This window comes from Mchenga conophoros, linkage group LG23, assembly GCF_057382185.1.
Source record: "Mchenga conophoros isolate Kocher_MC1m ecotype Shallow Benthic linkage group LG23, M_conophoros_male_GT1.1, whole genome shotgun sequence".
Lineage (NCBI taxonomy): Eukaryota > Metazoa > Chordata > Actinopteri > Cichliformes > Cichlidae > Mchenga > Mchenga conophoros.
In genome coordinates this window covers 15,351,992-15,376,591 of record NC_140547.1, presented here as the reverse complement: position 1 = coordinate 15,376,591, position 24,600 = coordinate 15,351,992, and the positions used below count along the sequence as shown (strand labels likewise).

Here is a 24,600-nt window from a genome sequence, read left to right as displayed (position 1 = left end):
TGCACAAGCTTTCGCGGGGGTTACGCTTGCAATATGTGAACTAAACGATCATTTGAGTCTTGTTACTAGCATCTGAAATGATGAACTTTCCTGAAATAGCACACATGAGTTTCCACTTCAAAATTAGTGACAAACTCCAAGTCATCACAAAGACATGTTATAGAGTGTGCACTCACATTTTTTACCACCTATTTGTTCATTTTAAAGTTAGAAGGCAACTATCTACTGATCCCAAGTAGTGCAAAGAAATGTATTCAGTATCTTTGTTTGACAGTAGTGAAAAGTTTAACATTTTAATATAATCGCCCAATCCTCCCTGACACCACGTTACTAGCGCCCTACTCCAGACAAGCCAGACATCCAGATTGAAGGGGACGAGGCGTCTGCAGGGATATTTCTGTGTTTATCCAGACTTTATTATCGTCACTTAGATTTTGGAAATGGTTAATAAGTCTGCTGTCAACCCTAAATCCTCCAGACAAGAATCTGTCTTGGCTCCAGGAAAGAGCCCTCAAGGCATGGCTGAGTGTAAGAGTTAATGAACCCTTAGTTAGTTCTGTCTGCTCACTGACAGTCATCGTCTTTGACTTATCTTGCTGCAAACAGCCACTCAGAGACAATTGAGCCACACAAAGGACGTCCATAATCAGAAAGCTAAAGACCCGTTTTACTTGTAAAAATGTTCTAACTGTGATCCAACTGTGATGGGCCCTACACAAAGTGGCTGAGTGTGTATGCATCTGTAAATGTGAGTATTCAGGATGTTATTTCCTGGTGAGTGTGAGACATGAAAGCAGTGGGATTTTTATGCCACTGATATCACTGCACACATGCACCAAGCTGTCTCCACCCGATCATGGGAGAAAAACTCCCACCACCACCAACAAAACAAAAAAAACCCCACTCTCAGCAATAGGCTGCATTTGCTGAAATCCCCAAAGGAAAGAAAAGTGAGCAGGATGGAGGAAAAAAAAATAACAGCCTACTCTCTCCCACCAATACTTCCTGGAGCCTGGGGCAGTCCTGGATCTGCATGGGTCTCCCCGACAACTGAGCTTTGTCTAGACAGAAACCAATGCACCGCTCACCAGATAGGAATTCAGTAAACCCACAACCCCTCAGTCTCGCACCACCTTTAGCTCTCACATGGCACCCAACGTACAAGTCACAGCTCTCATTGTTTAAATAATCCAGCATTTACACTTCTAACCAACTGCACCACCCTGTTATTCATGAACAGAAATGGATGCATTTAGCTCCAAAGGGTTCTTTCTCTGCAAGAAGACCAACCCGTTTTACTCCCTACTTTGTGGGAAAATAAACAGGGAGAAGGAAATTCCTCTCAGTCCACATTAAACTGCAGCATCACATCACAAGACGCTTCACATTTAGCTTCAAAAACAGCAATACTGAACACAGACAGGGGTGTGAATGAACAGTTGAATAACATGTCAAACCAAGTAATCTACAACTTTTTTTTTTACATGCTCTGTTGCTCAAGGATAAACGTCAGCAGGTCGTCCTCCCTTGTATCACCATTACACATTCAGCTGACACTTCCATGCCATTCCTCCAAGGTTACCAACACACAGTGCTCTCACCTTTTCCCCACTTCCCCACACTCAGCATGCCTAACCATCACACATACACTTATTAGCTTACATGCATGCAAAGGTTGTTCTTTCTTTACTGGTTCTGCCAGAGAGGAAGGCTAACTCACTATACCTTTACTACTGGGTGGCAGGTTTAAACATTTTATATACATTCTATTATAAAATAAAATTTTGAGAACATTTAATAGCAGGCAGTACTTCACACTTCACTCAACCATTAAAAAAAAAGTGCAAAATAAGAAACCACATTTTGTGGCAACTCATTAGCATACATTTTATCAATGCTCAGTGCACATTTTCTGCAAAGAAAGCATGCGATTAAAAGGGTAAGAACGTGTAGGAAATTATGAGCATCCTGAGTCTAATTCTGAGTCTAATGATGGTAAAAATCTAATCTAGTATATTTTTTATTTATATTGTGGAGGGTGCAAAAGACTCCTGCAAAGACAATGCAGTCCATTACTTTTATAGATGATTTTTGTGTCCATCTTTTCAGATATTACTCTCCTTTCTACTCTTTTCCACTGCAATGCAAAGCAGGTCAGTGGAAAGTTGCTCCAATTACCCAGGATTAAAAAGGGAAGTTTATCTGAAGCTACTACTCATTTTTTTTAAATGTTATTTCTTTAATGATTTGTTGCTTTTAAATTTTAGTCACTTTCACTTTTAAAAAAAAAAGAAAAGATGATTATTCTGTAACTGACATCAGCAAACACATTCATTCATTTGATCAGCTGCTGTGCTCGCAATTGCTACCAAGGTCAAAATGACCCCTTCCTCCTGAGGTTTGTCAGGACATTTCAATGAGACCCAGTTTATCTTCATGTAAGAACTCCATCCTGCAATTTAAAAAAGCAGGGATGATAACTGATCTACAACTAAAATAAGTTAAGCACTCTAAATGTGCTTGATTTCAGCACATAGACTTTGCAGACTCAAAGTTTTGGTGTTATCAGTGGTGTAGCACTAAAGTCTGAGCCCTATACATGTGCAGGCGCAGTGCCACCCCGCTTCTTTTGATGACTCCACTATCACACCTCCTACATAAAACTAAATCAAGCTAAATCTATGTGTCTGAAGTACTTATCCAGATTGTCAGTAAATGTTAAACTACATTTAAATATATTCTTTCAACATACTTCAAATACTGTGTGAATTTTTTAAGCAAGAACTGTACATGAACATAGCCACTGTAGCATCATCTATTGGTTACTTTGAAAACGCTTCATGATGTGAAGTCTAGAACAAAGTGGGCATCATGAACATCATGATCAGGTGGATCTCAATGGGAAACCGTCAGTAACTCTATGCTCTTAAGGTAGCAATTTCTCAGCCGATTCAAAGAATGCAATTGCACAAGATGCAACACAGAATGTTTCATAAGCATCTGAGAAACAGCACTTCCCTTCCCGAAATATATGTCGTCTCTGTGACGGAATCAGACTCAAGCAAGACAGATCTGAGTCAGAAACATAGAATCTGTAGTTCATGTATCCGACTCCATGCAGGGTATATGCTCTACTTCAAAAGTGGCCAATGGAACAAAACCTGATGCACTCACAGGTCACATTTGAGTGATGGGAGCAATGTAAACACAAATCGATTAAATGTTTTAATTTAACTATGCAAGTGTGGATTGTTTAATGAGCCATTTAAAAAATATATATAGTTTTTATTAACAAATTTATGCGATAATTAGACAGTTAGACTGCACATATTTATTGCATTACATTGTTTGACTACATGGCATGACTTACAGAGCAAGCTGAGCTTCGAAAGCTGGACCTGAAGACCTGCTAAGTTTAACACATATTTACACATACAGTAACTGTATCTCCATACCAATATCAAACACAAACAAGTTTAGCAGCTTACATCTTTTATGGGTGTTTTTGAAATCTAAAACAAACACTTGAAGTTTGAAAAACTCTTCTCTTTATTATGCTAAGCTGATGTTCTGGTTTTTCATAAACTGGAAAAAAATTTGTTGTCAATAATCATAGTGACTCTAACATGCATTGGGTGCATGCTAGATTTTGAGGCAACCAAAAAATTTATTCTGGTATGGCATACCACGTTGCATGGCAGATTACAACCTGCAAATATAATACTGTCTGCACAAATAAAATGAGAGTCTGGTTTTTAGTCAAATGAGAGCTTCCTGTGGTTTTTGTAGAGAAGTTGATATAATCGCATGATGTAATCAAACATGCCCACTAGTGAGAGAAGGTGGTGTTAAGTGATAGTGGCTGACAGGGAGACTACTTCTGCTGCCACCTGACTGCTTATCATGACGAACAAAGGACAGAGAGGCATAAAAAGAGGCTAGGGATGGGAAAGAAAAACACAGCCTTCTGACCTCACACTAACAACTCTCCCACCTCCCTCTTCTTCTCCCTCCGGTGAACTCTAGAGCACCCCAGAGCTGAGTGAGCACACAATGAACAGCCGTGGGAGAGGCAGAAGACAAGGCTGCAGACGTAAGAGCAGATGGGGTGGACACCGTGCAAAAGTGTCCTAATAGGGACACTACACAAGTGCTTGCAGCTTATGTCTCGTGACACCTGATTGTAAACCTGCAGTCCTAACCCATTACTAATCTGCCCTTTGGACTAACACGTTATTACCAGAGAGTTTGCATACACTGAGTTGAGAGCAATGAAACAGGTATTATTAACTGAGAAAGAATTCGAAACATCCACCTCGCCCATCTCTGCACAAGGAGGCAAAGTACATTTGGGAAAGTTTCAGGATGACAAAAACCTATACAGCACATCACTGAGGATTTAGTTTTCACGGAAATTCAAGTTTAACTGGTCTGAATGCAACTGCAATCTCAGTGGACATTTTGACTGAACCCAAATAATAATAAGAAGAAGAACAAAATTACTATTTGAAAGTACATTAGTTTATTTAGTTAAGCATTTGTCTTTAACTTGCCCATTTATAATGTGTCACCTTAAACAGTCACACTTTCAATCATAAATATTTTAAATGTATTTTACAGGAGCAATTATAAAGCGCAGTTAAGCAAATACACTTGTTCAACAGATTTCCTGAAAAAGAAATTAAAAATAATAATCATATTTTATACCTTTTTAAGTTTGTATGCGAGTTACTCTTTCAGCTCTGTTTTTGTTTTCTATCAACTTACAAAAGTTGTTTTGTTATAGACACCAGATGTTTGCCAGCTACATTAATAACATAGTTACAGCTAAAATGAAAATAAAAGCATGTCTTTACTAGTTAGGGCACATATCTTTGACTGGGCAAAGGACAGAGAGACCTTCAGAGTCTACAAGGCAAATCAGTTCTCACTTTCACATTAACTGGCTCTACCATTAACCTCCTAAGACCCGAACTCTTCCACGACATGCATTTTTAATTTCTCTTTGATATTTGGACATATTGGGGCCCGATGAATGTAAAAACAAAGAATTACCTGATTTTTTTTTACCTTAATTTTGTTTTGTTTTTTAAAAAATAAGAGCCACATGAGGATATTCGTTTAAAATTTCGATAGAACAGCAGCAGTATAATGTCTTCATAAGTGGATATCAGGCCGTTGTAGAGCAACATTGAGTATTTTGGTCGAAATACCCCAAAATGTGATGTCCACATATGTGGACGGCAGGTCCTAGGAGGTTAAACATGGCGTCATTGTGCAGTAATCTCATAATAACCATTAATATTGTCATTCCAGTTCTGTAAGATATAAGAAGAATTCTGCAACCCCTCCTGCCTTCATCTCCAAGACAGAAACAATGAAGTCTGTAGTACGTCTTTCCAAAGAGAAAGCATTGAAGGGAGGGATTATAAGACTTCAGATTTCCATGCACTGCAGCTTTAACAAGGTTTTACAATGTAGTGTAGGTTTTGTGTTGTAGTCATGCATCATGGCTCATGGCTCATGTCAGAAGCATGCTGAGCAATAGATCAGTCAGTGATACTGCTCATTTCCAGTCATGACAGTTAAAACACCAAATAAACAGGATTTACTGCCGCCACCAACCAGTCAAGCTGCAGTTCACATTTTCCCCTCTAGTTCCTAAACAATGCACAACGGACAGAAAATCATTTTTGCAGAATATTATAAAGTGAGGTTGACCTTTTGCATTTAAAAATTAATTACTTTATCACTTCATTCTTTCTTTTTTCACTCTTCATACATTTAGTAAGGTTAAAGCAACTTTTGAACACCAAATTTGAATAATTTCATTACTGACTTGCATTTCACTCTCAGCATCTTCAGCAACTTCAAAACTTCAATGTCAGTTTGTCTGCCACATGTTCTGACCTGCTGTGTCACTGTTGAGAAGTGAATCACAGCTGCTTCGATTTTAACAATGAAAGCTAAACAGAGCGCTTTTCAATATATAATCTCTTGGCAATTAAGCATTTACATCAGTAAGAGCATTTATGCTGTCATTAGGTTACAAAGACCTAGACAGGTCTGCGATTTCAAAAGTGCAGAAATCTGTAGTTTCATGCAATAGCGACCTGCTTATTATCCAAAATAAGCAATTTAACTTCCCAAAAGATTACCTCAGTCTGCCTACATGACCTACATGATATGACAGTCAAACCCGGTCCAGTGCAGAGAGTTCAGATGGTGGCTGAGCCTTTTTCAGTCATGCATTTTGGAGTATTATAATGCTGCATTCATTCAAAGCACCGACCAGGATCTCACAGGGAAAGTATGTGCGCACCAGTTGGAGCGGTTTGTTTTGAGAACAGTGCAACTGCATTGGAACGTGGCTGCAGTGCTGAGCTGCATACCACCCTGTTTCATCTCTAATGAATGTCAATCAAAGGCACATTTTTACAGCAGCGCAGACCACCAAGTGTATACTTGTAAGGCAATGCAATTAAAAGCAACTTATTTCTGGACTGGAAAATATTTCGCTGTGCCACTGTCTGGTAGAGGAAAATGTTTTAGGAAAAAAAAAAAAATCAAAGCAGGAAAGAGCAGCTTGTACAAAAGAATCCCAGGCATGCAACCAGTGGCTAGGCAGAGTTTCTGGGCAGGATGACATCCCGACGGCTGCTTGGCCTCCCTCTCTTAACTGCCAAACCCTTATGTTTGTTAACTGGACGCCAACACTCCCTGAACGGCTTCCGCAGCAAAGATCAGGGTGGCTGGAATTCTCGTCTGGCAGACATGTGGCACAGGAGCGTCTCAAAGTGGACACCACAGCACACGAACAGATAAAGCAGCCTGTGTGCACTGTTTATTGTCAGGGCCCTGAAACCATGATTAGAGCGTTGGGTTGTTTTTTTTAAACGGGGCACATTTGTTGCTATGCAGAAGCACTTTCTAATACCTTCTATACAATAGCATGTACAATGACAGATACATATGAAAACAAGCAGCTGCTGCTTTGTCTCTACAAGGGAAAGTCACCCATGCTTTGTATGAACTATAGCTGGAGTGGACAGGTACTATAGTTGCATGCTCAAAAAACAAAACAAAACAAAACAGGAATGCAGGTTTGCAGGATAAAAATATGCCTTTAGTTGCATTTATGTGTACCAAGGACAGAAATGGAGCTAAACAATGCATGGAGCCTGTGCAGACAGCTGCATGCATTGATTAATGAAGATCATTACTACATCATCAGATATGCAGTACAGGGACAACTGAACGCTTCCTGTGTGGACACAGCTTAACTGCCTATTGCCGTGTTAGTATCTCCATGAGGATGTACACAGTCCACAACTGGGGTAATTACAAAAATCTTGCTAACCTACCCACATAATGCTAATGTTGAAACGGATCATGTTTACCATGTTAACCATTATTTACAATTATTTTTTCTATAAGGAAATGGCAGTGGATCATCTTTCAGTTCATCTTTAGAAAACAACTCTGTTGTTGCAGACTGGAGAATGTATTCAGTTCTTGAACCATGCATGCGTGCGCAAAACTTCATGGCAGTTGCATGAAAATTCTATTGATGGAAACTGGATATGCAGTGACCTAGTTGTTGACTAAGCTGATATTTCATCGGGAGCAACAAGAGGGCGACATTGTAATTACACATCTGAAACTGTAGCAATAATTCATTTGTGGCTTTATGTCTACATAATGATGGGTAGACTGGACGTTCTGTTTTATTCTCACAAAGCATGCCATGGAGAAGGTTCCTGTGCTAACAATAAACTACATAGTAGATTTATAGTATTAGTCTAATGCATATGGTTCCCACTGAAAAGGGTTTTACAGGTAAACAAGGAGCAAGTAGAATCAGTGGCTGAAGTAGCCCCAGCTGCACACTTCTGAGACTTTATGTTCTTTGACTTGCAAACTTGATGAATCTGTTTGTCCTACTTCAAAGCCAACATGTGTCTACATTATAGTTCTGCAGATAGAAGAGCTAATCTCAAGTGGCATCTGCAAGCCTTCGGGGCAATCAAAGGCCACCCAGTGAACGCCAGTCCATGTTAGAGGTACATAAATAATACTAGAACTTAAATCTCTGTTTCACTGCAGTTTCTGGGAACACGGGACCAGTGCAAAAGAAAGTCCAGATGAAAAAGAAATGCTATCGAACGCATTCACTTCCCATACACTTCAAATACGTTTTCCAAGAAACAACTTGAAGCATGGAATGTGCGACATGAGAGGAAAAAAAACTTCGCAAAGCAAAGTACAAAATAAGTGCTACCCGGCATGAGAACTGGTGAGCAAACTACTTCCTGCAGAGGGGCCGGCCACTCCTGCCTCAGCCCATTGCTAACCGGCATGAGTAGGAGTGTGCGTGCATGTTTGCGTGTACAGTAAGTGATTGTGGGGTGAGAGGGAAATTCGAAGGGAGGGGTGGGGTTGTTGTTCAGGAAGTAGACAGTGCAACAGAGGAGAAGGAAGGAAGGAAGATGCCCATATATGAGCAGGCGCTTACGAAACAGGATGGAGGACATGACTGAAGAGGCCTGGGATCTCCCGTGGGTGCAGAAATAATTAAGTAAATGTGAAAAAACCTCCTACACATATAAAAACACACACACTGTCAATCAAAAAATGCCAAGCCCCAATTTTCATGCATCCTGACGCTTGCACAGTAAACTGCTGTGTTCAGTTAAGATCTCACATTAAACCTGCTCAGTAAGTAAAAAAAAGGTGTTAGAAATTGAAGCAGTTATTGAGGAACCAAGATAGTCCCACCAAATGCAAGACATTGCCCCACAAGGTTTCTGTTAGCACAGTGGAAAGACTATAGACAGAGGCCCTGCAGCCAATTAATAACACACCTGCACACAGGCAAAAAGAGCCTTTGTTTAACACCTGCATGTAGACTGGGTCACCTTTTTTCACTTGCTGTTTGATTTAAATTCAGGTGAATGCATATTTTTCAAAGTACTTACTTTGGACCTACAACTGATTTAAAGCTTTTATTTCCTGAGGGGCTGCCCCCACAAATTGCACAGTAGTTTACATTACACACACCATAAATTTCACTATACACCCACAGGTTCCTATAAAAGGCAAAAGGTTTGTGTTGTACCCCTACACAAACATGTAAAAAAAAAAAAATAAATAAAAAACCTACACGTTATTAACAAATGCAAAGTTCTTAACAGGGTCACTCTGCACAACACATGAGTATTCACACACAAGAGTCCCAACACAGCTGCAACAAATGAGCAGATGTGCATGCTTATGGAGGTCCCAGTGTGGGACATTTCAGATTCTCAGTGTTTCAATGGCATAAGCGAAAAAGGAAAAACAAAGCGGTTTCTACATCAGTTATTAATTTAACAGACCTTCAATATGCTGCAGCAATGAAAGGGTTATCTCACGCCTAACATAAGGACAAACCTATAGACTGTATAATACTGCCACCATGTGGAGGAAATTTGTAGAATTGAGTCATACAACTATCTGTAAGAAGGTATCCACAGAGAAACTAATCTGAAACTAGCTTTTTCTTTCATTTCCTAGATTGATATTGTGTTAGCAGCAGATCTCTTAATTAAAACAGATACAAGTAACAAAGAACAGATTGTTTCCTTATTAGTACATGTGTATTGATTGGCAAACCTGAGACTTTTATTATGTGTAATATACTTTTAACTGAGTTATTAGCCAAGACATTTTTATTATATTTAGGTGCATATTTTCCTGACCAAGAAAATAACAAACATTAGTTCAAGTAAGTATCCAATGCACCTAATCATAGGTAATTATTTAGAGAAATTAATTCATTAATGCTATCAAAACAGCTTCTATTTCTAGTTAGAGAAGATTCTTTGGATCTAAATCATGATTTTGTAGAAATGTTTTAAGTACTGATATCATTTGGAGCCAAAACGTGTACAGGCTTTTCTTCCTTTCTTCTTTCTGGCCTGAATCTAGTAATGTTTCACATTTTTCCCCTCTAATATTAAATGAAGAACCACTCAGAAAATAGGCCATTTAAGGCCCTCACAGTAAATTCATATTAAAGGGGTTATCAAGTATAAAGTTGGATGCTTGAAAACAGGGGCAGGGGTGAGTAAGATCCAATTTCATACAGTTAAGTGAAACAAATTATAAATGTTATGTTTCACTGTGTTTGAAGCATACATTACCAGTAATGTAATCAGTAGCATGTATTTGTATCTTACAAATTCCACACCTGTGATGCCTTTTTGTAAATGTAGGACCCAAGTCATAATCCTAAAGAGCAATCCCCTATGATTTAAGAATATAAGAAGATACAGTGTAGACTCTTTCTAAACACAAGAGGGCAGCACCTCACAGATGGTCCTTAAGTCTGAAGATATGAAATACTCAAACAGGCTGTGCCTAATTAATAATGAATAGGCTGGTGAAACAATGTTTGCAACCTGAGCCACCTTGCAATTACAGAAATGGCTGGTGGCGATAGTTGTTTTAAAGATGGGAGGCAGCCTATAAACAAGGACACAGACCTGTGTGCGAAATGTTCTCAGGGAGCATGTACTTGGTGTTTCTGTCTGAGTGGGCAGCATAAATCTGGAAAGAAAAAGCAAAGAAAATATTATTTTTCAAAAAATTAGCCAATCGTGGATTCATGTTTACCATTTCTTCCAGATGAGGCCAAACAAAGAGCTGTGAGCTCCCACGGTGTAATTAATGAATGCTAGCCCTCTGACACTAGTTTCCACATCATTTAGGACAAAATGTGAAGCAGTGGTGGGTGGGGTATACCCAACCCACTGCTCTACTTGCATTCATTACCACATTCCAGTGAGACCAGTTAGATGGCCAGTCCTTTAGTCAGAGAACTTTGTGTCTGGGCAGTTTGTCCCAACAACAGAGAAGAGGCAGGACTTGGTGGTTTAAAGTAAGGAACAGATATCCTCAAATATTTTTAGTACTTTCCACTGTTTATTATTTTCTTTCCACAGTAGTAATTCATCTTACACATTCTTCAAGCCTGAGCAATACTCGGAAGAGTTGGTATATAAGCATTAACATATAAATAATATTCTTAACTGAAACAAATGCAACAATTAAATACAACATAAAAGGTTTTTGCACAGAGTAGTAGAGTTTTTGGGGACAAACATTCATACTGAAGGTACCATTTATTCAAACTGTTATTTAGTCATTATTTACAGTAGTTATACATGTTCAATATCAAATCAAAGCACACACACACAGTCCTGGAGTTGGTTTATGCAATTGTCAGTTGAGCTGTACATCATGTAGAACTGCTCAACGAAGCACGTGTCTATAAATAACCCACTGCAGCAATATGACAAGTCCCAAAATGTCACTGAGATCAGACACAGGGTGACACGAACAAGTAACCTGGCTACTGTCACACAGGGTCTGTGTGTTGCTCTGCGGGTCAGGGGGAGACGCGGCAGATGAGATGTTAATCCTGCCACAAGGATGGGAAAAACAACAATGAGGCTGCAATTTCTGCTCCCGCTAAAGGAGTTTACAGCAGATGTTCGGCGGAAATAATTTGGAAAATTAAAGGAATCTTTGATGAGAACGCAGAAGTAATAAAATTTCAACACGCAATGTTCTAAGATGCTAATATTGGGAGCAACAAGAAAGCCAACAAGTAAGGCGAAGTAAGAGACGAGAGCGTGAGTTGGTTTGGATAAAACAACAACCTCCAGGGCCAATCCAACAAAGAAAAAAGCCAGGACTGAGGTTTCAACATGTGGAATCCCAAAAACAGATGACGTCATGGTGGCTACATCCATCTTCTACATACCATCTATGGTTTATAGACAGATAAATGAACTGAAGTGGCACAGCAGTTATAGTCAAATATACAGAGAGTTTATTTGACTACACAATCATCTTGTTCAATCAAACCACCTAAATATTGTGCATGCGTTTCATTCTGAAATGTTACATTATAGGGCGCTCATTTCAAAATTGCTTTCCAAGTAGACAAATAGTAAAAGAATACACAATCCCAAGTGACATCTTTGTTCATTTATTTATCCGAATATTGACATAAATCCTAAGTATTTTTATAAAGGTTTAAACTGGAAAAAAAGGGAATCCTTACACTTACAGAACCTTTATGAATTGCTGCTTGATGAATACCTGCATCAATTAACTTGTAGCTGACTAGTTCCCTGCATTAAAATATCTGTTAAATGTCCATGCTTTTAACTGTCTCCATGACATCTGGAGGAAACAGCTGCTGTGTGAACAACGGTCTGATTTTGATTAACTGATTAAGAGCTACACTGGTTTTATTGTAGAAGGTCTGAATATTACAATATTAATAACAAAAGCCCTTCTCTAATCTAATAACTTTAAATAGAACAGTACACTGCCTGGTGGCCATCACACAGTTTTCAGAAATGCCGCATCTTGTTTGAAGACAGAGAGAGTCAACACTGTAATTACAGGGTGCATGTAACTAACTATCGGTTTAAAAATGGAAAGTATTTGAGAGATAAAGTCATTGAAAGCTAATTGTGAAAGCCTTTCATCACTTGCTGATAAGCAGTTAATGCCTTGTGCACTAAGCAGCCCTCTTACGTGCGACATATTCTCCTCGTTGAGGGTATAATACCTTCATCACTGCAACACGCTCCAGTGAGGAGGCTAAGAGAGCTCTGACATACGTCAAAGCAGGAGGACATTTTTCACATATTGCTGTGGACTAACAGCTCGAGGGTGCCGGCGGCGACTGTGCTGTGTTGACTGGAACTTCTCTCTAAAGGTCTTTGTGACCAGAGCTGTGACGCACAGACGAGTTCCCCAGAGGCTGAGCGTGGAATTTGAGTCAAGGGATAGAAGGGGGGTAGGGGGGGACCTTCTCACGAGATTAAACCACGCTAAGGTCTGCACCAGTAAGTGTGGGGTAACCAGGCAACATGACCATACCCACGTCAGCACCACAAATGCACTCAGGTGGAGTCACGCTGGACTGCCAGAAGCCATGACAAGATAATTCTCCTGAAAGATGAAAATCATTTGTCATGGACACACAGAGTTACGTTGCATGCTCTCCACAAACATGCTCACAGGTTCAATAATAATAACAGCCATACCAAAATTATCTCACAGAAACGTCATCATACTACTGAAAGAAAGTAAACACGTGTAGCGCTTAGAAAAATATGTAGCATCTGTTTATGCAGTGTAAAAGACAGCTGTTTTGATCAAAACTTTGCCAGTTTTACACTCAATTTTTATATTAGATTTTGGCATGCTGCACTTTCCTTTGGGGTGGACCGAACATTTGCTCAACAAAAAAGCTTCAACTGAATGCCCCCTAAATGCAAAATTTTCAAATGCATCCCTTTATTCATTTAAAAAGTCTGACAGACTAACACTAAAACACTGCTGAATACTGCAGATGGATTTCCTGGTACTAAAAATCTTGATCAATACGTATTTAAAATGATCATCATTACCTGTCTCATTAGCTACAAAAACAAACAAAAAAAGCTATTAACTGAGAGTTAATAGATTACTAGCTCGGTTAGTAAACTGAGACTAGTTTTGCCAATTTTCTGTAGTAATTGGAGATGGGAATCCAGAAGTGGTTCCAACTGATTCAATACATGGGAATTATGTGCCTCAAACTTCCTTTTATCATTGCTGGCATGTTTGTTTTCCTGACAGTTGGATGTTGCAAAATGTCAGAAGCTTTTGCACAACTCAGTCATATGCAATTCTTTGTCTTCTACTCTGTTTCTGCAGTCTTCAAAGTCAGAAAAAAAGACTAAAGACTAGTGCAGGTCTTCATATTATCCACAAAACAGATACTGTGTGGAGTAAACGGATCAGAAATCAGAAAGGGATTAATACCAAATAAATGTAAGTACTAAAAACACTCTTAAACACTTATTAACATTTAAATAAAAGCTAAACTCTACAGTTATTTTTTAATCATAAATCAGTCTATCATCTACATTACTAAAAGTCCAGTCCAAGAGTTTGTGCAATGCATAGGCTTTAAGAATGCGACTTCACATCTTAAATTCAGATTTTAGCTGAGCACATTCACCTGAGAAATACACCGCTTGGAACGTCAGATATTATAATGAAGTGTTGCTACTCCTATAAGAACAGCAACTCCTCCCGAAACACGTCTGAGTTAAAGAGAAGTTTAAACATTTAAGGCAGACTATGTTAATCTACTGTTTACTGCAGCTCTAATAAAGCACTTCACTCACATTTACTGAACTACGTTTAAAAAGAAGAGCATCAGTTTCCCCGCTCTGATAACCTACAGTATGATAACTTCCCACAACACGCTGTAGTGTTTTCACACTGTTGTAATACTGGCGCTGTTAAATTCAAAGAAAGCCCTGCTGCAGGTAGGCTTTCCAAGAAGTGTAATATTCCATCATACTTGTAAATCTCTCAAATATTCGCTGACCTTCACAGAGATTTATCCAGCATGTTTTCTCAGAAATATCGCCATGACATCACTCATGTCTCCTCTTGAAAAAAAAAAAGAATCCTAACCGCTGATTGAAACACCTGTTTACCAACCATGTATTTGCACAAAAAAAATTTGCCAACCATTTAAAGCTGCAAAGTGTTCTTTCCCATACTCTTACCTCGTGTTTACACTGGTTGTTGCCTCAGGTTAATGGACTGGAAGTCACAGTCTACCATCTGGCGTTTATTAAAAGCAGCAGCAGTGTGGACACAGCAGAATGAAGAAAGATTATTTATGTAATCTCTGTACTGATACTCACCTGGCCTCTCGGATCCAAAACCGGGTTTGTTCCTTTGTTTTGTTTTTGTTTTTTATGTGGTTGTTTTGTTTGTTTGGGGGTGGTGGTTTCAAAGTCGAGCCATGAAATAATCCCACACGAAGCTCTCGCAACTCGACAAAAATGTCGACTGAAAAGTTTCAGCTCGGATTAAACAAACATTCAGCCGTGTGGAGGTGAAAGCGCAGTGACGGGAGACGCGCTCAGTCATCTGCTGTTGGCTGCTGCTGGGCAGGACTACACGCCGCTTCCTAATCTTTGGACAAGGCAACAGCGCCCCCTGTCGGTGGCTTATACAGATGGTAATTCATAGGATCCTGATTGTGCTACATCTGCACCTGAGATATTCAAAATGTAGAAATCCAGGTGTCCACGTCCACGTTTCAAAATGATCCTGCACTTGCCATAAATATATTTTCAGTATGAAGTGCGGTTTTGTTTTGGTTTTTGTAATCTTGATAAATAAAAAATACAAATATTTTCATTAGTCAGAAATAGGTTTTTTTTCCCCCTTTAATTTTGTCTCCTGATTGTCAATACCCAGAGAAGTTTATATATATATACATATGTATATATATGTATATATATGTATACATGTGTGTATATATATATATATATATATATGGTAAATGGCCTGTATTTATATAGCGCTTTTACTAGTCCCTAAGGACCCCAAAGCGCTTTACATATCCAGTCATCCACCCATTCACACACACATTCACACACTGGTGATGGCAAGCTACATTGTAGCCACAGCCACCCTGGGGCGCACTGACAGAGGCGAGGCTGCCGGACACTGGCGCCACCGGGCCCTCTGACCACCACCAGTAGGCAACGGGTGAAGTGTCTTGCCCAAGGACACAATATATATATATATATATATATATATATATATATATATATATATATATAGATAGATATAGATATATATATCCAAGACATACCTGAAGCACTGGTAAGCAAATCAACTAATTTTACTTACTTATCTAGCTCAGTGGTGTCAAATTTAATTCATGGACTTCTCAGAGCTTCATCTACTGACTTGACCAATAAAACAACTGCATAATAATCTAAAAATGAATAAACCAAATAAACATTTTTAAAATTCTTCCCATTTCTTCTAGTATAGGTTTTAGCACATTCTGAAAACATTTACATTCCATAAAGCATCTTGCAGATGAACAGTCTGAGATGATGAAGAAAATTACATGCCATTCCAACAAAAGGCCTCAGGGTTTTTTGTTTTTTTTTCGCATTAAAGAAATGCTGTTATTGTAGATAAAGAGAGCTGTTAGCTGGACTCCTCGGGTTTTAACCACAATCAAGGAAATAAATGTCTAAAGTTACAGATACAGTACTAGCAGTCTTTTACCCGGACTTTGCTCCATAAATAAAAACAAACAGAACAGTGGATGTACTGAAACACAAGCAGGAAATTTTCAGTGATATAATCAAATATTTGCTGGAAAAAACACCTAATTTTTTATTTATTTTTTTGGTTTATCTCTGGCAGGCCATGGGAAATATCTTAGACGTCTATAAAATGAACACTTCAGACTAATTTTCAGACTTTTCATCTGGTGGCTACATGGGTCTGTTCTGGCGCTTTGGCCACATATTTGAGATCCCTGGTCTAGATGTATGATTTAATTCATTTGTTTGTTACAACCTTACGCTGCATGTCATGAAAGCTCATTCTTGCATAAAGTAATAAACGCCAGAAACATTCAGTAGCAAAGTAAGTTGAAATAAGCAATTTGAGCACTGTTTTATTAGTAGAAAGCATATATATAATACTTTCACACAATGCTTTTTCACTATTTACATTAAAAAAATTAAAGTTGTATTTTGTATCTGTGTTTTAGACTGAATGTGCACAAAACCTGAAAAATTGTGAAGAAATGTTTAACTGTCCATGCACTTTGTTGAGCCATACACTGTATATATATAGTATTAAACCAAGTATTTAACAAAGGATTTAGATTTATTTTGGCATTTTGCAAAGATACAAAGAGTGAAAAGATTGGCCACTTTTTCTTTTCATTACAAGTTTAAGGAAACAAATCTACATTATAGGAGGTTGTAACAACATAATCACATAAGGGGAGTCACAAGTTAACAAATTTCCTGTCATACCACGTAGAAGATGTCTGTTAGATAACAATAAGAACTTCAATTTATAGCATGCTTTAATTATTTTTCCCACGGTCACAAAGTTTAAAATAAGCAGCTTTTGGAGGCCTCTAAGGTCTGACCTTCCAGTGAATCTAACTTTGAATATTCAAGCTTTCCTCACTTTTCCTTATACTGTAGCTTCCTGTAGCTTTTGTTTCCCCAGTCTGTTCACTTGTTAAAGGTTACAGCATTGTACAATGGCTCACTTGTACATTCAATAGTGTAGAAGACTCTGGCAAGTAACATCAAATTAAAAGATAACACACCACAAATATCCTGAAACGAGCCCAGCAGCTATTCCTCAGCCACCTTCCCAGTGATCCTGTAGACCTCTGTCGGCCCCTGCTCTCCACAGGTCAGCTGTGTCTCTTGGCTCTCGGGCTTGTCCGTCATATCTGCAACATAATCTCAGATAAACACCTCCAGCATATTTACAAAGCAAATATCTCTCGCCATCGGTTCGCTAAACTGGATTCTGACCAAACAACAGAACTGTTACGCACCTGTGTGTTGAGTGTCTCCTAACTTCTTCCTGTTGTGCTTGTGTGAGGGGGCATAGAGGAAGATAATGGTAAAAACGTACAGGTTCCACATGCCATAGATTCCTGTAAGAAAAGCACTGTGGACCTGGAGAGTGTAGTCTCCCCAGTGCCAATGACCTTCGCTGACCTATTTGAAAAAATAAGAATATTTGAAATAATTTTTAAGAAACCCAAACATGTCCAAATAACAAATCATAAACATATTTTAAAGAAGAACAAACTGCAATTAAAACTGCTGCTCCTTAGAAGGCTAAAACTTACTTGATTTAAGATGAAGAAGATGATGGTGAGAGCAGCACATGTGAGTGTTGCCAGCATTAAAAATTTAAACCTGAAAATAATACCCTGGGGGGAAAGCACACCTACAGTCAGTAAAGTAAGTAGAATTTCTGCATAATCTAGTGAATGAAAAGCTTTTTCTTTTTGTCAAATTCACTACTTTTTCTTATGTGATTTTGATATAAAATTAAACCTTATAGCGCAGTCTCCGAGTCTCTGGCATTGTAGGAAGCTGTTGCAATTTCCCACTAATGGTTCTGAACACGCAGTGCACCATGCGACACAGGGAGAAGAAATAAAGGCAAACAGAAATCCCTGCCACAATAATGAAGGTAATATGTGGTTTCAGATAAGAAAAAAATCTTGGATGTTAATGGTAGCCTGACTGCTGAATTACTTTTTATAATAAAGAATAGATATTTGAAGGATACTGCAAACTTACTCCTGGATTCTGACGCCCACACACTGTAGAATGGATTGCTCAAACGAACCCCCCTTCGGTAAGAGAGAAAACAACTTACTTTTTTTATTAAATCCACACCAATAACACAAAAAATGAAAAACATTTACCTTTCACTCAGGTCAAATATGAGAAGAACAGAAGATCCAAACACCACAAGCCCAACTTGCCACCAATAAGCTGAGAGGAGATTCCTCTGACGTTGGTCCTGGTGATTTAATGAATGAAAGAATAAGTAACAACTGGCAGGAAGGTGCAGAGAAATGTGCAAGCAGCAAAGAAAGACCTGCTAACCATGAGGTGTTCACCACAGAAGATGATCCAGAAACAGAAGAGTACAGAGTATAAGGCGCACTGCTGGGCATCTTCAAACAGCAGCATCCATGTCCACTCAAAGCCCATGGACAGCCACTCCACCGGCATGTCCAGGAAGGCCATTGAGAGGCCCAGAGCAAAAATCACCCTGAGCAGGATGAATACATCAGTGAAAGAAACACTTACATCCACTCTAACAGACAAATAACTCCTTCTGCTCTATTGCAAATGGAGAAATGACCTAGCTCTAGGCAATCATGCACTTAGATCAAAAACTTTTCATTTCCTCTGCTTGGAAATGCTACACAAAAGTATGTTGGACTTCTGAAAAACAAGCTCTTAAAAGTATGCCAGAAGGTTTACTTGCAGTTTTAAGTTCTCATTGAGTATAAAAGAGCCAGGAGCTCCTTACAAGTAGCTGTATTGTATAACTTCACTCTACCTTTTAAATAAGATGATTTTGTTTCAGTCTGCAATAAAATCTCAATAAAATCAGTCCGCAGAGGCAGCAATCGCAACCTAAAGTGCTCAAAATTAAATATTCTTATTCTTATTAGTGGTAGTAGGAGCAGCAGTAGTAATATTATTATTATTATTATTATTATTACATTGTTTTTTATCATTTGAGAAATTATTAAAATTCAACTCAGTATTCTGACATAAAATTCATAAATATACTTAAATGTTAAAATGTCACTCTTAATCTCTCTTTCCACATGCAGGCTAGCCAAAACATACTTTTCCAAAAGGACCGGAGGTCTCGCCAAGAGCCAAATCCTGTACCAGTACCAAACTGTAGCCACTGATATCCAGGGACTGAACACAGTCTTCATGCTGATCCACACTTTGGTGAAGCCTCCATTCTGGTGGATGCCCTGAGGAAGAGGAGGGACATCAGATGTCAGAGTGCCAAATTTTTAGCTTTGGAGATTAATTCAAACACAACATGCCGTATAACAGAAGTTAACATGTAGAAATTATACTCACCACTACATGGATGTCCTTTATTTCCCCGATGCCAACGTTCATTGTGTCATTCACTGGCAAACGCAGGTTCATTAAAAAATATTTGTGGGCTACACTTCCCAGCTCCATGAATGGTATTGGGTCACAGTGATAAAAGCGCCCTTCGTTTTCATACGTCTGAAAAAAACACTGGGTTTTTCCTCACTAAGCAGAGAAAAGTGTAACTATTTCTCATTTCTGTGTATAACATGAAGTCATGCAGGTTTACCTTGGATACTGCAAATGTGCATCTGAGTGGCCTTTGCTCCACCGAGTGAAATTTTGTGGTCCACTCAGACGTCATGTCGTCCCTGTACGCCAGACGGGCATCGATAGTGATGACCACATCATCTTCTACACAGGCAGGAAAATTGCTCATTTTATTAGAAACCCACTGTAACTAGGAAACTACGCTATTTACATTTCTGACAAAGACAAGACACACGTCTTACCAATCTGATTTATCATTTTGAATGCAATGTCAAACTGCAGAACAGCCAGCATGTATTGAAACCACGGACTCATTTCAGTGTTGGGTAGGGGTACATGCACAGCAAAAACAATGTCGTTGGCATCGAGCGTTTTTGCCAGAGGGTCGTCAAAACTGTGGACCTGCTGGCATCGATTTGAGCCCCATGGCATGAGCCAAGCACGTGTCCTGTGGAAATTGATGCATTTGGTGGCCAAGTAGCTGATTGCAGTGGTAGGACTGGGAGCTATCATAAAGGAAATCAGATATATATTATGAAAAAAGACAGACTAAAGCTTAATCATTAAGAGCATTGGGAAAATTTGTTTTTCAGAGCGCTTCCAACACAAAAAATTATGTTAATTAGACTTCATTTTCCTAAAATTGAAATCATTGAGGGCTATCCTGCATTTACAATCAAGCTGAGTAGCTCAAAAGCACACAAACAATAAAAAAAATATACAGTAGGTGCAAAGAAACTCCATGCAAAAACTATAAATATAATTAAATATGGAAACTCTACAAGATAAAAGATGCAAAACTGCTCACCCAGGTGTAGAAACAAGCTAAACTGCTTGCAATCAAGAATTTAAATTAAATAAATGTTTAGTTTTTAGAATACATAGAAAATAGAAAACAGTGAGGAAATAATTGAGAACATTAAAGGAATGTCGCCAGCTTTCATTGGCTGGCTGAGTAGAATCTGCAGTGCAGTAACATCTAAATGCACATAACAAAGATTGAATAAGATAAATTACTCCAAATAATTATTAGAAAACATTATTATTTGCAAACAAATGGAAAAATATGTTTTAAAAAAAATCATCTACTTACATATCAATGCTCCAACCAAGATGGAAAATATTTGGAATAATAAAATGAAGAAAACAAATAAAACCAACTTTTTAGTGCTCATCTTCTCTATGATCGCTCCTGCCATTTGTAAAAAATATTTTGGGTAAAAAAATATAAAAAGAAAGTGTTGTCCAGACAAGCCAAGTGCTCCACTGAAGCTCATCTACCTGCTCACACACATCTGACTCTCATATGGGATACGCCAGACATTAGGCTCAAACAGAGCATGTGCAGAAGGGACAGGAGGTGGAATCATTAGGCATTAAAAAGATCAGAGAACACTGGTCTATAAAACATGATTCCTTTATTGCTTAAAGAATACAACTTTGTAGTATAGGCAAGTGAATGTGTATCACAACTAGGTTACTTATCTTTACACTGAGGATTGACCACAGTCACAATGCAAATGTTTGATACTGCACCCAAGGAAAAGGGAAATAACAAATCTGGCCTCGATATCAAAGCGTTTTACAAAGTTATAGGTTAATAATATTTAACATTATTCACACTGATCTGGAGCCAGCAATGAGAATCACAGTAGCACCTACACCTTAAAAAGAAAACAAAACACGAACTCTGGGCTGTTAGTCTATCTTTGGTTCTATCAGACAAAAATATTCAGTTTTTCAAAGGTGCAGCTAAGAACCAATACTGTGTGTAGTTCAAGGTAGAAAGGAAACAACATAATGTTTCTGAATAAGCTAAAACAAAAATGTATTTTTCCATTATCTAATAGTACAATTTCAATATTGACGCCCCCTCAACTCTTCCACTGTCGAACAAATAACTCCACAGAGGGGTAAAGAAAACCCTTTTTGACAAAATGGCAAAGACAAGAGAAGAGGAATTAGATGCTCTGGAGTCGTCAGGAGCGATTCGCCTACACCACTGATTGTTATCTAGCACTATGGTTGACATAAACAAGCTAGTTGGTGCAGTACCTGAAAGAGCAAACACCTGCTGCACCATTACCAAACTTCAGTGAAATGTGCCTTCAGTGCATCCACAGTACATCCAGAAATCTACAAATTACTCACAACATAACATCAAGACATAATTAAACGGAAGTAACTTAAAAAGGGGGGGCGGGGGGATAATCCAAATTTTATTAACAGCTTTTCAAACCAAACAAATTTCAGGTTCTGGTATCATCATGTTGACATCCCCCTCCAACTCCATCTCCACTGTCGATACCAAATGTGCATTTTCCTTGTGTCACTGATGTGCACCAGCGGTCAAACACATCTCAAGTCTCTGTCAACAACAGCACTGGGAGGTTTGCCCGCCAACACTGTCCCAGGAAGGGATTCGGACAAGCTGAACGGTATCCTGGAATCATATGTCATCCTCTTCGTCTTCATCCTGAGAGGAACCGGCCTGTTGGGCAGCAGTGGCAGATGCTGCCGCCATCTGTGCCTGCTGGGCGGCCTGCTGCATCTGCAACCATTCCTGCTGAGCGAGTTCTGCCTGCTGCTGTCGCGCCTTCACAAACACATGAGAGGCATGAAACAGGCGAAGGTGAATGAGGATTATATCAGGCAATTAGAGAAGCTCATGGTGGTGATATCTGATGTCTAATTAGAACTTGAATATTTTAAGACACATTCGTTTTATATGTCACTATAGCACTGAACATTGAAAAAAATGAAAATAAAGTTTCTGCAACATATTACTATCGCTGAATTATACTTGCTTATACTTGTTTCTAGAAAGGGATTGAGTTAATAATTAGCAAAGTACTGCTGAAAGTTAACTAAATGGATCTGTCATGCATTACTGAACAGTATAGTGCAAATAATGTGCCTCAAGTGGTTATGTGTAACAGCCACTCAGCACACAGATGATTTAAATCGGACATGGCTTTGTTGTATTTCTCCCTAAAGGTTTACTCATTTCCTAAGGAACTTAGCCCAAAACAAAAGACCAATCACAAAAGACCTACTTCAGAAAGACTCAGATCTCTACATAATGTGAAGTTCTGGTCCAATAATTTTGTTTATCATAACATTTCTGAGCAATCATAGTTGTGCTGGTTTGTTTAATTATTTTTTAGAACACAGTGTGGCAGCAATAAATTCACATTTTCAATTCCACTGTTTTCGCGGACTCTGAAAGCAGCACAGAATGATTTCCTCTAGTCAGAACTTCAAAAACAGCTATGCTCAGTTCAGTGGCTGTTGGAAGCACCTGGACATTTTCTAACAGCTGCTTTTTATCATTTTATTATGTCTTTGCTGTTTTTAAACCTGATTTTTAAATGCCCCTCAGAGTTAGACTAAATGACCTGGTGTGGAAGTCAGTTCCCTGAGCTGAATTATGTGGATTTGTACTGTTTCTTGTGTCTCCTCTCTCAAAATCATACCTTTGCAAACAATTCCTGTTGTTGTCTGAGGAGCTCTTCTTCAGGGATGCCCAGGTTCTCCAGTCTCGAGCTGGCCTTCCTCCTCTTCAGAGCAACAGTTTTACACTCCTGCAGGACGTCTTTCACCTCCGTGATGTACGATGCGAAACCGAGGCTCTCGAGCGCTGCGGTGCGAAAGCAAGAGGCGAAAGTGTTTCAATCACTCTCTGTGGTTTAAGGCTCATTACATGGTGCTGCACACACATACACACACCTTTCAGGGTATAGGGAAAACAAAGCTGGACTCACCGTTGATGACATGCTCTGGGGAAATGGTTTTCTTCTCCGACTTGTTGCATATATCATTGGCTTCTGAGGATATGAGGTGGATGAACTCTGTGCAGCAGTTAACAACAAGCTCCCTGGCATCGTTGGCCACCCGTACATTGGGGAGAGTTTCTTTAATCATTTTGTTGATAGCTGCTCTCGGGATGGTGAGGTCGTCGTCATTTCCAGAGGAAGAAGCCATCGTGGCAGTCGACGGGACAGAAACCAGGGAAAAAAGAAAGAGAAACTCCGATACTCGACGGAAGGAAACTTCTCGGGTCGGCAGAATTAAAATATAACGGTCAGGTCAAGACAACGTCAACGCAGAGTTAAATGTCATATGGGAGAGTGACGTTCCTCCAAGTTAGCCGGCTAGCTTAGCTAGTAGCTAATAGTTGAAACAATTTCCGCAGAGTGGAGCCTTTGTGCGGAACGTGGTAGAAAAGAAACCGTTAGAAAACGCTAAAGCACATACACCATAAAAGAAGACAAAACGTCAATACTGTGTGGAAAGTGCTTAGCTAGCTAGCAGCCAGGCTAGCTAGTAGCTGTGGTCCCTGTCGCCAGAAAGCCGCCGCAACGCAAAAGACAAGTGAAAGCGGAGAGCATGGCTACCGCTAGGCTAACAATGAAGTGCCTCCCGCATGGCTAAACAGTTAGCTGCATAGACACAGAAACGGGACACACGTGCCACAACACTGCCTGTTGTTCTACCCTGCATCGAGAGATGATTTGGACATTTTAGATAAGCAGAAACATGGTATCGATTCGTTTATACGTTTGAAATGTGGGCAACATTAGCTTAATTCAGTCCGGATGCAACGTCAAACAAAGAGCCGGATACCGTTCTTCTTCTTTGGTGTTTAAAGCCTGTCTGAATCGCATTGCTGTGTCCTTGTGGTATTTGTCGTCCATTACTGCCCTTAGAAGATATGTTTGGAGAATTAATACAGATGGTGGAAAAACATCGAGATCAAAACAAATAAACTGAATATGTACTTTTTTACATTATCTATATATTTTGATGGTAGCTAATATTTCGT

At 39.1% G+C, this 24,600-nt stretch overlaps 3 protein-coding genes across 6 annotated transcripts in view; all 3 read right to left on the bottom strand.

Moving 5' to 3' along the window:
• gng12b (guanine nucleotide binding protein (G protein), gamma 12b) overlaps nt 1-15,024 on the bottom strand; it is a 28,512-nt gene extending 13,488 nt beyond the window's left edge. The window contains exons 1-2 of one of the 3 annotated variants that reach the window (XM_085265318.1): nt 14,772-15,024; nt 10,527-10,590 (exon numbers count right to left, since the gene is read on the bottom strand). The gene's annotated coding sequence lies outside the window, so the exon portion shown is untranslated. Of the gene's footprint in view, nt 1-10,526; nt 10,591-14,630; nt 14,651-14,771 lie in introns of those variants that run through there. The other 2 variants (XM_085265320.1, XM_085265319.1) reach the window with 2 other exon arrangements.
• Nucleotides 15,025-16,649: 1,625 nt separating this feature from the next.
• Nucleotides 16,650-21,052, bottom strand: LOC146546898 (protein wntless homolog). Of its 2 annotated transcripts, none has more exons than XM_085265953.1 (12): nt 20,869-21,052; nt 20,018-20,281; nt 19,795-19,919; nt 19,548-19,715; nt 19,299-19,435; nt 18,540-18,708; nt 18,356-18,453; nt 18,228-18,280; nt 17,979-18,100; nt 17,768-17,851; nt 17,468-17,633; nt 16,650-17,359 (listed from the first exon to the last, which is right to left on the bottom strand). In XM_085265953.1, the coding sequence occupies exons 1-12, from the start codon at nt 21,050-21,052 to the stop codon at nt 17,259-17,261; spliced, it is 1,671 nt and encodes a 556-aa protein (XP_085122079.1). In that variant the 3' UTR covers nt 16,650-17,258. The 2 variants fall into 2 exon arrangements, with proteins under 2 accessions (XP_085122079.1, XP_085122080.1); XM_085265954.1 differs by having other exon boundaries at nt 19,548-19,703; nt 20,869-21,051.
• A 126-nt stretch (nt 21,053-21,178) lies between these two features.
• On the bottom strand, nt 21,179-24,415 carry dr1 (down-regulator of transcription 1). Its single transcript, XM_085265956.1, has 3 exons — nt 23,540-24,415; nt 23,252-23,415; nt 21,179-22,371 (listed from the first exon to the last, which is right to left on the bottom strand). Exons 1-3 carry the CDS (start codon nt 23,757-23,759, stop codon nt 22,225-22,227), a joined length of 531 nt encoding a protein of 176 aa, XP_085122082.1. The 5' UTR covers nt 23,760-24,415; the 3' UTR covers nt 21,179-22,224.
• Nucleotides 24,416-24,600: the final 185 nt, after the last annotated feature.